This window comes from Leptonychotes weddellii, chromosome 4 (assembly GCF_054177405.1).
Source record: "Leptonychotes weddellii isolate Sample4059 chromosome 4, ASM5417740v2, whole genome shotgun sequence".
In the NCBI taxonomy this organism is placed as follows: domain Eukaryota; kingdom Metazoa; phylum Chordata; class Mammalia; order Carnivora; family Phocidae; genus Leptonychotes; species Leptonychotes weddellii.
The window spans coordinates 85,000,031-85,013,371 of record NC_138372.1 but is presented as its reverse complement, the minus strand read 5'-3'; the positions used below and the strand labels follow the sequence as shown (position 1 = coordinate 85,013,371).

Sequence of the window (13,341 nt, the reverse complement as noted above, 5' to 3'; positions counted from 1 at the left end):
CCGAGGCAGGTGCTCTTCTTATCTTCACGGATTGTGGGGAAGAATGGGGACATCAAGGCATGAGAAGACTTGTCCAAGGTCTTTCAAAAGGGTAATTAAATGCCGAGAGAGTAGCTAAGCGCTGGAAGCCACATGTGGATGCCACAGCCAGTGGCAAGAGAAAAGCTTCTCACTCTGCTCTCCTGGGCGGAACAGGAGGAACAAGGCAGGTCATCTCCTCTTCACAACATGCTCTTCCCTGAAATAAGGACCAGCACCACCTCACCAGGTTCGCAGATGGGGAAGTAAAGACACTGTCCAGGAAAGGGTTTTTTCACAAGATTACTGACCATGGGACGTACCGTTCGCCCACAAGCATGTTCTCTGAAACCCACCTGGGGCGAAGGGGATGCACATCAGGTAGACAGTGATATGTAGCCGAAGAAGTTAGAGGCCGGCGTTGGGCTAAAAGCCTCAGCGCGCAGGCCTGCACTGCAAATACATTTCAACACAGGTAATTTCTTTTCTGTTCGTTTTCAAGTTCTTATTTCATTTACACTATTCCAAGGTCGATCAATCTTGACATTAAGGCTGATTTGATGTGTGGTACAGACGGTCGAATTAAGGATAAGATATTTTATCAGCTCCTCTAAATTTTCTTTTCTCTGGTCGACGATTTTTTATACTGCGTTGATCTTTTTTTTATTCATAAGGGCTTCATTCCCATTTGTCATGGCGGCATTAACTGGGCATCTAATGAAGGCTTGGATATGGAAGTCTGCATCTCATTTATCCTCAATAGCAAAATTAATTATTAGCAAAATTTATCCTCAATAGCAAAAGCAGCAGGAAAATAGCTTTCTAAGCTGGAACTTCTCTAGCCCACCCTGAGTCATCTAAAATATATTTTGCTTGTGTCTTCCAGGATTGGGACTCAGCTGGACACTTTGGGAGACAGTGCCCAATTTCAACTTCTGTCCACAGACAGTCCATACCCTACCCCCTGCCCAACTCGCTGTTTGGAGAGGCTTGGGTTGGAATGGCCAGGAGCCTATTCTCGTGCTCATTCCCTCTACACACACTTATTGAGCACCTTCTGTAGGCCAAGCTCAGGGATATAAAACAGACTCAAGAAGGTCACAGCCAGGGGGTCATGCCACCACTGTTGGCCAATGTCCAATGTAAGGAAAATAGTTAGCCAAGTATCAAGATTGGGAGCAAGATGGAAAGATTATCTGCTCTATCCTTTTGCCTCTGGTAAGGCGATCTTCTCAACCAGTGTTTCCATTAAGGGCTGCCAAATATCTGCTATCACAGATATTGACTTTGACTTATAGACTTTCTGGATATACGAGTATAGTGGTTTCCCTGGGCTGTCATAACAAAGTACCACAAACTGAGGGGCTTAAACAACAGAAATTTATTGTCTCACAGTTCTGGTGACCAGCTGTCCAAAATCAAAGCGTCGGCAGTGTTGGTTCCTTTTGACGGCTGTGAGGAAGGGATCTGTTCCAGGCCCCTCTTTTGGCTTGCAGCTGGCAGTCTTCTCCCTTTATCTCCCTGTATCACTGTCCCTTCTGGGAATGTCTCTGTGTCCAAATTCCCTCTTTTTAAAGACACCCATCACATGGGATTAGGGCCCACTGTAATGACCTGATTTGAAGGATTATCATTGAAAAGGCCCTATTTCCAATAAGGTCACATTCTGAAGTACTGGGAGCTAGGACTTTACCACATGAATTTTAGGGAGACACAATTCAACCTGTAACAATGAACGTCTCTGAAGTTGTTTTAAAGAAAGGTCTAGGGGCGCCTAGGTGGCTCAAGTGTTAAGCGTCTGCCTTCAGCTCAGGTCATGATCCCAGGGTCCTGGGATCGAGCCCCACATCGGGCTCCCTGCTCGGCGGGAAGCCTGCTTCTCCCTCTCCCACTTCCCCTGCTTGTGTTCCCTCTCTCGCTGTGTCTCTCTCTGTCCTATAAATAAATAAATAAAATCTTTAAAAAAAAAAAAAAAAGAAAGGTCTAAAACAGCCTCCAGCAGCACAATATAGTTAGAGCCCTGGGTGGAAGGTGAAGAGTCTGAAGTTCAAGTTCTAAATTAGCCACTTCCCCTCTCTGAGCCTCAGATCTCTTCTCCAGAGAGCAGGAGATCTGGATGGGGCCTCCAAAGCCCTCTTACCTTTCCAGGATCGTGTTGCTGACGAAGTGAGAGAAATTGAGGCCATGTAGTAGGGAAGTCCATGGTGAGGCTCCACCACTTACAACTAGGGTGATCCTGAGCAAGCACTGACCTTCTGAGCCTCAGGGGTTTTAACTGGGAAATGGGGAGAGTGATAGGAGCTACTTCAAAAAGTTGTGAGGACTGGACAATGGAATATCACTCAGCCACAAAAAGAAGGAAATCTTGCCATTTGCAAGGATGTGGATGGAGCCAGAGTATTATGCTAAGCAAAATAAGTCAGAGAAAGACAAGTACCATATGATTTCATTCATATGTGGAATTGAAGAAACATAACAAGCAAAGGGGAAAAAAAATAAGAGAGAGACAAAGAGAAACCAAGAAAGAGACCTAACTATAGAGAACAATCTGATGCTTACCAGAGGGGAGGTGGGTGAACGGATGGGTTAAATAGGTGATGGGGACTGAGGAGACCTCTTGTTGTAATGAGCACCGGGTGCTGTATGGAAGTATTGACTCACTGTATTGTACACCTGAAACTAATATTATACTGTGTGTTAACTATACTGGAATTTAAAAAAAAAAAAAAAAAAAACTTTAAAAAATACAGAACATAAATATTCTACTAAAAACGAAATAAAACAAAAACCAAAAAAGGCTGTGAGGATTAATAAGGCCCGTGGATTGCCCGGAACACAGTTGTCACTCATGCACGTGAACCGTGAATGGTATTATTACTGCGGTCAGGCTTTGGATCTCGGACTCAGCTCTCCAGTGACGTCCATTGTCAGAAGGCAGGGACCCAGTGTCCCATCCAGTGGCTCCCATGGAGTGAGATGCTTTAGCACCAACACTCTGGTGACCCTTGTGATATGCCTTTTCCCGGCTCCACCTTACCCAAATCCTGTCCCATTCTATTTAGCTCATTCACATTCGTGTCATTCGGGTTAGGGCTAGGATTTCAAGTGATTTTTCCTCTCACTGTGTTTTATAATTTTTATACCATACAAAAGTGTCATAAACCATATTCAGGGGCACCTGAATGGCTCAGTCGGTTAAACGTTAAGCATCTGCCTTCATCTCAGGTCACGATCCTGGGGTCCTGGGATCGAGCCCTGCATCGGGCTCCCTGCTCAGTGAGGAGGATCCTGCTTCTCCCTCTCCCTCTGCCTGCAACTCCCCATGCATGTGCTCTCGCTCTCTATCTCTCTCTGTCAAATAAATAAATAAAATCTTTTAAAAAACCATATTTAATTAGGGCATTTAACACAGCTCTGCGGAGTAGCTGTATAAATCCAGCCCTCGACCTCCCTCCCCCATGAACTAGACTCCTGGAGGTATGCCTCAGCGTTTGGCTCTGACCTTCATTGAACTGTTCCTTATTTTCTCATGCGTGTCCTCACCTAGAGTGTAAACAATTTGAGGACTTTTTGCTCAGATTTAGCAGAGCTGATTTACTGACTCCCACAGTGTACCAGTTCCTCTGAGGTAAAGCATCTCGTATAATCGTCCCCACAACCTCAGGAGGCAGGTCAAGGTACGGTCAAATCACAGAGGAGCCCCTGAAGCTCAGAGGTCACACAGGTAGGTGGTGGTCAAGAATTCTGCCTCTGTCTGACTCAAAAGCCTAATGCTGCCCTCACTAAGCTGTACCAGCTCAGCAGATCCATGGATCCCTTTCCTTCACCTGGAATCCTCTAGCCTGAGCAGGGTTTTCCATGGCCGTGGTGCTCCCTAGTGGCTTAAGAGGGCCCATTCCCCAGCCAGGTTTCAGACTCATTCCATGGGACATTGAGCACTTGACAAAGTGACCAACAGGGCTGGCCCTGGGGTAGCAGGCCCTGGGCACCCAAGGGAGAAGTTTCAGACTCATTCCATGGGACATTGAGCACTTGACAAAGTGACCAACAGGGCTGGCCCTGGGGTAGCAGGCCCTGGGCACCCAAGGGAGAACTAGACCCTCTACCCGAGCTGCGCTTCTTCAGTGGACCCCCCAGGAGGATTCTGCTCCTGATAGGCCAAGGAAGAGGAGCTAGGGTCTTTGGGGCCAACAGCAGAGAGAGGACCTAGAAGGTCTGGTTCCCCCAACCATGCTTCTCACCTCCAACTTCCCAGTCAAGACATGTGGGCCATTCTCTGCTGGACTCTCCTGGGACTTCCATTTTCCAAGAGCTTGTTTATGGAGAAGAGGAGAAAGAAGAGGATAAATGTGGCAAAAGTTTGGGACTTAAAGCTTTTTCTTCTTTTTTTAAGTAATCTCTACACCCAACGTGGGGCTCGAACTCACAGCCCCAAGATCAAGAGTCGTACACTCCTCCAACTGAGCCAGCCACGTGCCCCACGACTTAAAGGTTCTTAACACGACAGAGAGTTCCTTTCCCAAAAGACCCAGCAAGATTCTTCAATAAATATTGAATCCTCATTGCATTCCACAATGCTCAGGATGCAGAAATGGAGGAGATACTTATCTTTGAAAAAAGTAAACATATAAAGAATTACAATGCAATGAGGCAAGTACTTGAATGTGGGACTTTTCCTGCTACCCTAGAAACGGATATCAGCACTCAAAATTGAGAAAAAGAATCGTCAATACCCCCCACCAACTCATGAAAGTAGAAAACAGTGTGGGGTCAAGCACTCCTCCAACCGTCTCACCAACCCCCTGCACCTCCCCAGCCTATACACATGCCACCTCGTAGGGGCAAACAGCAACAGGGCAGAGAAAGAGGGGTAGTATGGAGTAGTCTGCCCTCCTGCCTCCGGTGTGGCAAGGACGCGTGGGCCAGCGGTCATCCTCTTCCTACTTGCTCATTTTCCCTTGAGAGGCCTTTCCTATAGCCTGAAAAGCAATCACCAGCTTTTCTGAGAACACTTTGAATCATCAATCTGGCTTTGAGATAATCAGAGATACCCGGGAGCTGCATTAGCCAACATGGCAGCCCATAGCCACACGTGGCTATTGAACACTTGAAGTGTGGCCAGGCTGAATTGAAATGTGCTGTGAAAAATATGCACCGGATTTTGAAGACTTAGTGCGGGGGCAGAAAATGTAAAATATCTCATTAGTATTTTCAAATTGATTGCATGTTGAAATAACAGTATTTTGGACACATTAGTTGGATAAAAAAAATATATCATTAAAATTAATTTCACCTGTTTTACTTTTTTTAGTGTGGCTAGATTATTCAAAACTACAAATATGGCTCAAGTTATAGTTCTCTAGGATGGCCTGGCCCGGGAGCTTACAAAGCGGGAGCTGAGAAGCCCTAGTCCAGTTAAGCTTGACAACACATAGGGGGCGCTACCGCAGAGTCACGCTTCGTCCCGCAGAACTTCGGAGGGAAGCCGACTTTTAAAGGTAGTTTTAAGCTGCTTTTTCTAAAATTTAAATGGTCCATACTATGCTAACATAAATAGTTTTTCTAGGCAGAAGTCCAAAACTCCTGAATTACAACATTCAAGACCAGAATTTTAAGGAAGCTGCAAGTTTCACTATCACAGCTAGGGACATATCCTTTGACCCAGTAATTCCATTCTAGTAATTTATCATAAAAAAAATGTTAGCGTGCACAAATATTTAGCTACAGAGATATTCACCCAGCATTTGTAATACCCCCCCCCCCGCCTCTAAACCAAAAACCAACTAACTGGATATTAATAAGGGATTAATTAAGTCATTTATGGTACAACTATATTATGGAATATTTTGTAACTACCACAAGGGATGCAAATGAATACTTATTGACATGGAAAGACATTTATGCTAAGTTCTGTGGAAAAGGCCAGCTACAGAAATGCATGTCCATTATGTGTCAATTTTGCCTAAAAAAGAAAAAAATAAATAAAAGCATACATTTGCAGGCAATGGGCTGAAAGGATATTCTCCAAGTGGTTTTTTTTGTTTTTGTTTTTTTAAGATTTTATTAATTTATTTGAGAGAGAGAGCATGAGCGGGGAACGGGCAGAGGGAGAGGGACAGGGACAAGCAGACTCCCCAGTGAGCGGGGAGCCCAACGTGAGGCTGGCTCCCAGGACCCCAAGATCATGACCCCAGCGGAAGTCTGACACTGAACTGACTGAGCCACCCAGGTGCCTCTCTCCAAGGGATTTTAAATCCTCTCTGGACAGACTGTGGGTGGCTTTCTCTCCTTATTTCACAACTGCTCTTTTAAAGTTATTTTTAAGTAGTCCTACCCAGTCTTCTTTGCAGGGGACACCTTCTTCCCCAAACTTTTCCTGCGCCCTCGCCAAAGCAAGAACCAAGGTCTTCGTTAAAATCCCTACACTTCCCAATATCTAGCTTGGGGTTTTCACCGTGTTCCAGGTGGTCCTCAGGCCCCTGCGTGCATGTCACCTCCCCTACACGCCTGTGCAGCCCTGCACCAGGGTCCTGCGTCGCTCTCTGTCCCTGCCGCACCGCCTGGATCTGACCCTGTCTGACCCGCCCGGTTATTGCAAAACGCACACAAGGTCTGGTCTGAAGGTCTCGGAATCGGCTGAATGGGAATCCAAAGGTTGACATCAATGAGACACAGTGCCAGGCCGGAACCGAGGCCCTGCAGCTCCGCTGCACACCTCTCCCCCCCGCGAGAATTACTCGCGCCGCCCGGTTGCGGCTCCGGGCGGCGGCGGCGGCACGATCTCGTCCAAACACAACGCGGAGGTCGCCCGGCGAAGTTTGTCCCTTTGGAGGCGCCGTCCCCCTCTGCGCCCGGCTCGAGTCATGTGAGCGAGACGCGCTCCGGGCCTGGGGCGGAGAAGGAGGCGACGAGAGCTGCGGGATCCGGGGCCCGGCGGAGGACGGGCGGGATGGAGGCCACCTTGGAGCAGCACTTGGAGGATACGTGAGTAGCGCGGCGCGGGGACTTGAGCGGGACACAGGCGCGCGCTGCGAGTGCCGGCCGGGCGTGCTGGGGACGCCGCGCGACCCTCGGGTCAGGGAAGCGGGGGCGGGGGGGGGGGGGTGAGGCGGCGAACGCTGTCCCGCGGCCGCGGGGTGCAGGGGGTAACCCGGAATTAAAATCCCGCAATCCGCCGGGGCTCCGCACCCTCTTCCGGGAGCTAGTCTCCGCAGCCCAAGGCCAAGGCCAAAACCGCCCGTCGTGTTGCAGTCGTCTGTATGGCAGGGTCATTCTTCGGGAGTTTTAGGAAATGGGTTAATTTGGGGGAAGGTTGTACCAGGTGTGCAAAGCGAGCCCTGCAATGTAAACATAAGCACACACGTCTGTCCTCGCGTGTGTAGCCAGTTACTTGGTGCTTAAGGAAATGAAAGACATCTCTTAAATTTTTGAACAGGTAATATCCACCTAAAGTATAAAATTGAAAGTATAAGAAGGCGCACAGGGAAACAGCTCCCTCCCACCAATGCCGCTCAGTTTCTCCCACTTCCCCTCCTGGAGGCAACCCGTGTTAGTTTTTTCCGCATCTTTAACAATGGCGACAAAATATTAATATTGCCATATTTGTGCCCTCCAAAGCTCACCAGTACCTGACCCAGTCTTTTCTCCCATCAGATATAAATTGGTTTAACTATTAAATTTAAATTACTTCATTGTAATTTAATTTTTCTCAGCGGGGGTGATAATGAAAAAAGAAACACTGGTTTAAAGCGCGACAATGCCTGGTACATAGAAAAACGTATATGTGTTGTTATAATTATTTAAATTCATTTTCTGACATCATCTGCGTCATTCCTCTGGTGCTCCTGGAATTAGAATGAAGAATCCATCCATTGTTGGAGTCCTGTGCACAGATTCACAAGGACTGAATCTGGGCTGTAAGTATCTCACGATCAACTCTTTGGTGGATTGCAAAGCACTTGATATTGACCGGGAGCCTAGTGTGCTGTTCTCTAGTTTGTACTTCCTGTTATCCTGCCCCTTTCTGGGTACTTTTGTGAGAGTAGAGTTTATCTCCAAAATTGAAACTTTTCAGTTGGTATTTATGAAGGTAGAAGTGGTCCTTGCAGTTCTAACAGTACAAAATTGTTTCTACTAAAATAGTATTTGAATTATTTTAAATTGGGTCTAGCAAGGAGTTGAGATAATGACATCAGGTACCATTTGTTGAATGTGTGCAGACTGCAAGGGTTTGTGTACTTTATCTCTAATTTTCACAATAACCCAGCAAAATAGACAGTGCTATTTTGTAGTCCAACTACACCTAACAGTAAGAGAGTAGGCGGTAGAAATGGGAGCTTCAGAGCTGAACACACTTGGGTTCAGCCCCCTGCTCTTCCTTTGCTAATAGTGTGACCTTAGACCAAAAATAGCCTTTCTAAGCCTTAGTTTCTCTACTGGGTTGTTTTTGTTGGTTGGTTAGTTGGTTGGCTGTATAGATTTATTTTCAAAGGGCAAAAACTCTTAGACAATTTAAATACAAGTCTAAACAGAATGACTCTGTCAAAGTCAGCAATAATGCCAAAACACATTGTCACTTCCAGACGCTCACCAGTATCTTCCTTGTCTTCTCTAAGTGAAAAAAGGGGGTCTGACATTTTATTCATATACATCCTTCTTATCTGCAATGTAATATACAATTTCTTGTGGACACATTAACTTCTCCATATCTGTATCAGGAATTTCAAACCCAGAGTCGTCCTCCATGGCCAAGATAATAATCTCCACTTGGTCCAAACTGTTTAAGCCATTTGGTCTTTCATCAAATGGGAATTTACCTAGAGCTTTTCTGGGTCAATCTTGTCATTGAGTTTTAAGACCTTTTTTTTTTTTGGTAAAGAATATGGTCCTTGATTCCCTCTCACATCAGAGGAGGCGCACCACCATACAGGCAGCCCGCCTGTGTAACTGCCCGGACCCTGCTTGAGCACCGAGGCCGCGTGCGCAGGCGCGGCCCTCGTGCGGGCCTCCGTGGGGCACAGGGTGGTGCTGAGCAGCCAGGCCTTGGCCAGCAAAGGGGTGTTGGGCAGCAAAGGTCTAGGGCACTTGGCTGACATGGGTGGAAAGGACACGAGCTGCCAAGGCCATGCCAACCCAGGATCTCCGTACTGGGTTGTTGTTTAATAACGATAGTAATTATAGAATTGCATTTATTGAGCACCAACTATGTGCGAAGCACCATTCTAAGTGCTTTACCCAAACTCTAGGTCATTTAATCCTTGTAACAACCCTGTGAGGCAGATGAAGAAATTGAGGTTGAGTGACTTGCCCCAGGTCATAGAGCTAGGGTTGAGCTAGGATTTCAGTTAGGCTCCAAAACCTCCTAGTCACGGTGCTGTAAGATTATGTACTGTGTGTGAAACACTCAGCCCAGAACCCAGACATGATGCTCAATAAATGGTAAGCATTACAGATGAGGAGATAAATCCTGAAAGGTAAGTAACTAAAGCATGCAGCTAATTCATGTCAGAACTCATAAACCAAGGACTCCTACCTCCTTGCTCCTCTTTACTGCAGGAATTTTAAAGCTCTGAATTTCTGCTGGGAGGGTAACTGAAAGAGGTAATCTGTGTAACTCAGATTTTACACAAATCATTTAGTTGGGAGAAAAAAGGCAGATTTACTTGAGCTGCTGGTTGATGGAAAGCCTGAAATTCAGGTGTGGAAATCTAAAATGAAATAAGCTCCTTCCAGAAACCTTCAAGGCCCAAAAGACTGCACGGTCTGTCCAGTTACCATTTTATGTAACCGTAGTAAATCCACAGACTCTGCCGTACTGGTGTGTCTGTTACCTGCCACAGTTCCAGGCAGGCGAGCTTATGCTGCCTTTATATGTGGAAATATAGTGTAAACTTAGTAATTACCTTTTGTTTTGGGCACCCAAGATTTAGTTATTATCCACAGGCTAAAACAGACATTAACAAAAGCCAGTTAAGTTTGTATTTGAAAACACCCAGCTTATTCTAGTTGAAATAACTGCTCACAGAATATTCACGTATACTGTCAAAGTGATTTTACAGCTGAACTCCTGAGTAAAGACTTTTGTATCCTTTGAGGTTGAGCTCACTAAAAGGAAATCAGATTTCCCATGAGGAATTAATTAGTTTCACAAGTCTCTTGCCCTTACTGACTGCTTTTTGTCAACTTCACCTCTGAGTGTCTTGTTGGTTTCACTAAGCTTCCGGTAAAAGGAATTTATGGCTTTGAGATTGACTTGAACTAGAGCTTCCTTATATGTGTGAGAAGGTGTTTAGAGAGTGTGATGAGAGTGATTGAAAATTGAGTGTCTCCTGACGCTTTATTGATTTAAGAACTGTTGTCTGGCTTTCTCGTTTATGTAACCAGCTTAGTAGCAGGATAAAATCATTTCATGTCAGTACCTAACCTAAAAGACCATGAACTGAGCCTTCTTTTTGTGAATAAATCAATGAGAGATACTACTATAGCTCAGTACTCATTTTTGGACAATCAGGTGACATGATTACATCTGTCTTCCAGGCCGTGGGACCCTGTCAGATGAGCATGCTGGAGTGATATCTGTTCTAGCCCAGCAAGCAGCTAAGCTGACCTCAGACCCCACTGATATTCCTGTGGTGTGTCTAGAATCAGATAATGGGTGAGTAGATGTTGACAGATCCTTTCTTTTTTAATTAGAAAAGTTCCTGGGAAGGTTGAGTGGGGCCTGCCCTGTGTTATTAGCGATTTCCATTCAAACAACTTGGAGGGAGGTTCTTCACCCTTTGGACCATAGGAGGAAACAGACTGATCTCTGAAGCTAATGTACTTTCAGGACCACAGTTATTTAAATGAAGAGTAAGAATTGTCATGACTATCAGTCTATCAAGAAAAAGAAAGTAATAAATAGTACAGGGGAAGACCAACCAAAGAACAGAAACTACTTCTGTAGTAATAGAAATACTAAAGATATTCCAAGTGAGCATCCTCAGAATAATAGTAAATGATGAAAGCAGAATACAGAACTGTGCACAGTATGATCACAGTTTTGTACAAAGAGAAAAGAAAATGCATGTATGGTATCCATGCAGATAACAAAACACAGTAGTGGCTGTCTTTGAGCAGTAGGATTATAGATTCATTTCATTTGTATATTTTATACTTTTCTGTATTTCCCAAATGTTTTCTTGTGTTCATATATTGCTTTCATACATTAAAAAAATGGTAAGTAATATTTTTTTAGTTGTATCCTAAACCAAACAGCATCTTTAATCTTCAGCAGACTCCCACTTACAGCATTTTACTGAGTATCTTCCGCTTTGCCTTCCAGGAACATTATGATCCAGAAACATGGCAGCATCACCGTGGCGGTCCACAAGATGGCCTCTTGACCGCTCATATCAGTTCTCCAGCAGCCTGCCGTCGGGGCTCAGTCCTACCTGTGTAAATGATCTTGTAGAACTATGAAAGTCCCAGGAGTTAGGCCATTTATTTAGTGTGTATTGGGCGCATTTCTGTTAATTTTAGAGTTAGCTGCTTTTTGACAGTCAAGGGACTGACTTATCCAAATATTAGTAAGAAAGGATCACGTTTTGAAGCACCAGGTCCAGGTCACTTTGTACATAGAATTTTCTCATGCTCAATAAATCTGGTCAGAGGAAAGCCTGGATCTCTTCTGGATTCTTTAAATTCTTATCAGATGTTCTTTTTTTTTTTTCAATTATCAAATTGTAATTTTTTTTTTAAGTCTCTGTTCCAAGTTACTCTCTTCTCTTTCCAAAGATTCCTGAACTACAGACATTCTCACACAAGTGTCCATGGATATTGAAAACAAATTAAGCCTATTCCCACCCCATAATAACATAAAGCTAATTATCATTAAGTACTTACTATATACCAGGAACTCATTTGAATTCTCACTGATAACCCTATACGGTATGTACTCTTAGTTGTCCCATTTTGCATTTGTGTAATTAAGGCTAAGGGATTTGCAGAGTAACCATTTGGATTTTAGACTCCCCAACTCAGGGGCACCTGGGTGGCTCAGACGGTTAAGCGTCTGCCTTCGGCTCTGGCCATGATCCCAGGGTCCTGGGATCAAGCCCTGCATCGGGCTCCCTGCTTGGTGGGAAGCCTGCCTCTCCCTCTCCCCCTGCCCTTCCCTCCCCCGCCCCGTTCATGCTGTCCCTCTCTCTTGCACTCTCTCTCAAGTAAGTAAATAAAATCTAAAAAAAAAAAAGACTCCCATCTCTGAGCTTGTACTTTGAACGTCAGACCATTATAAAAATACGCATGTTTGGCCAGAAAAAAAAATCTACCATTTGAACATAAGACAACATTATCTTTTCTTTAACCTTATAAAGGTAAACTGTAAGTTCTCAACAGCGGAATGGTGCACAGGCAGGTACAGGTGACCTCATTTTGTTGAATTCAAATGCAGCTCCTGTTACTCTTTAGCAATTTAATATTTGACAGTATAAAAAAATCTCCAGAATATTATTCATTCAAAAATATCAAGCATCTCCAAATATAAGATACTATAAGAGGATACAAAGATTTTGCATAAGACCTGGTTCCAGCCTTTGAGTTCATACTTTGATAGAAGGAATGTGGATGTATGTTGTCTTCACCAATACCTGACATGTGGTATATATGTTTGTTTTATATATTAAAATATGTTTGTGTGTTATATGGTATTTGCCTGTCTTGCCTGCCTCTGCATAGGTTTTGAGGGCAGGTGCTTTGTCTTATTCACACGAGTGTATTCCAAGTACTTAGAACAGTGCTAGGACATAGTAGTCACTGAATACTTGCCAGGAAGAATCATATATAACTAATAGAAGAGAATTTCGTGGAAAGGCCTAGGATATTCCAGGCAGAGAGAGTGGCAACAGCAAACACTGGTGATAAACCAAGAGGACTATTTATATAATACTAACTGCTTTAGTTTGGCCTGTGAGGTAGGAGGTGAAAAAGCTGGAAGGTAGGGCAGCTACCTCAAGGAACTTGAATATCTACTTTTTAAGAGTCCTGGGCCTTACCCTGTTAGCAGAATGGAGTTTGGAATAAATAAGCATCAAATTTGAGCTTAAACATGAGTCTGATGAGGTAGACCAAAGTCACTTTTTTTCAAGCAGAAAAACTTCCTTTTAGTATGTATTTCCAATTCTTAACCCTGAGTGATAAGAGCCAATCTTTTAAGTTTTTGCTACATGCTAGACACATGCTAAACAATTTACACGCATTTAGCTCATTTAATCCTCTTACAAGGTATTATCCCCACTTCAGAGAGGAAGCAATAGGCTCAGCAAGATAAAGTCCTTAGCTCAG

The 13,341-nt window shown here is 44.4% G+C and overlaps 1 protein-coding gene and 1 long non-coding RNA gene across 2 annotated transcripts in view; one reads left to right on the top strand and one right to left on the bottom strand.

Annotated features, from left to right (window-relative positions):
- LOC145720857 (uncharacterized) overlaps positions 1-6,895 on the bottom strand; it is a 10,757-nt gene extending 3,862 nt beyond the window's left edge. The window contains exons 1-2 of the long non-coding RNA XR_014144079.1: positions 6,473-6,895; positions 4,260-4,330 (exon numbers count right to left, since the gene is read on the bottom strand). This is a non-coding gene — a long non-coding RNA (uncharacterized LOC145720857). The remainder of the gene's footprint in view (positions 1-4,259; positions 4,331-6,472) is intronic.
- Positions 6,841-11,673, top strand: LAMTOR5 (late endosomal/lysosomal adaptor, MAPK and MTOR activator 5). Its single transcript, XM_006732839.3, has 4 exons — positions 6,841-7,002; positions 7,873-7,934; positions 10,555-10,672; positions 11,342-11,673. The coding sequence occupies exons 1-4, from the start codon at positions 6,968-6,970 to the stop codon at positions 11,400-11,402; spliced, it is 276 nt and encodes a 91-aa protein (XP_006732902.3). The 5' UTR covers positions 6,841-6,967; the 3' UTR covers positions 11,403-11,673.
- The last annotated feature ends 1,668 nt before the right edge of the window (positions 11,674-13,341 follow it).

What these genes read in the sequence shown, in the direction of transcription:
- LAMTOR5 (XM_006732839.3), top strand. Translation starts at nt 6,968, where the DNA reads ATGGAGGCCACCTTGGAGCAGCACTTGGAGGATAC. An exon ending in ACAAGGACTGAATCTGGGCT is followed by an intron (nt 7,935 to 10,554) that starts GTAAGTATCTCA and finishes TCTGTCTTCCAG; the next exon opens with GCCGTGGGACCCTGTCAGAT. An exon ending in TGTCTAGAATCAGATAATGG is followed by an intron (nt 10,673 to 11,341) that starts GTGAGTAGATGT and finishes TTTGCCTTCCAG; the next exon opens with GAACATTATGATCCAGAAAC.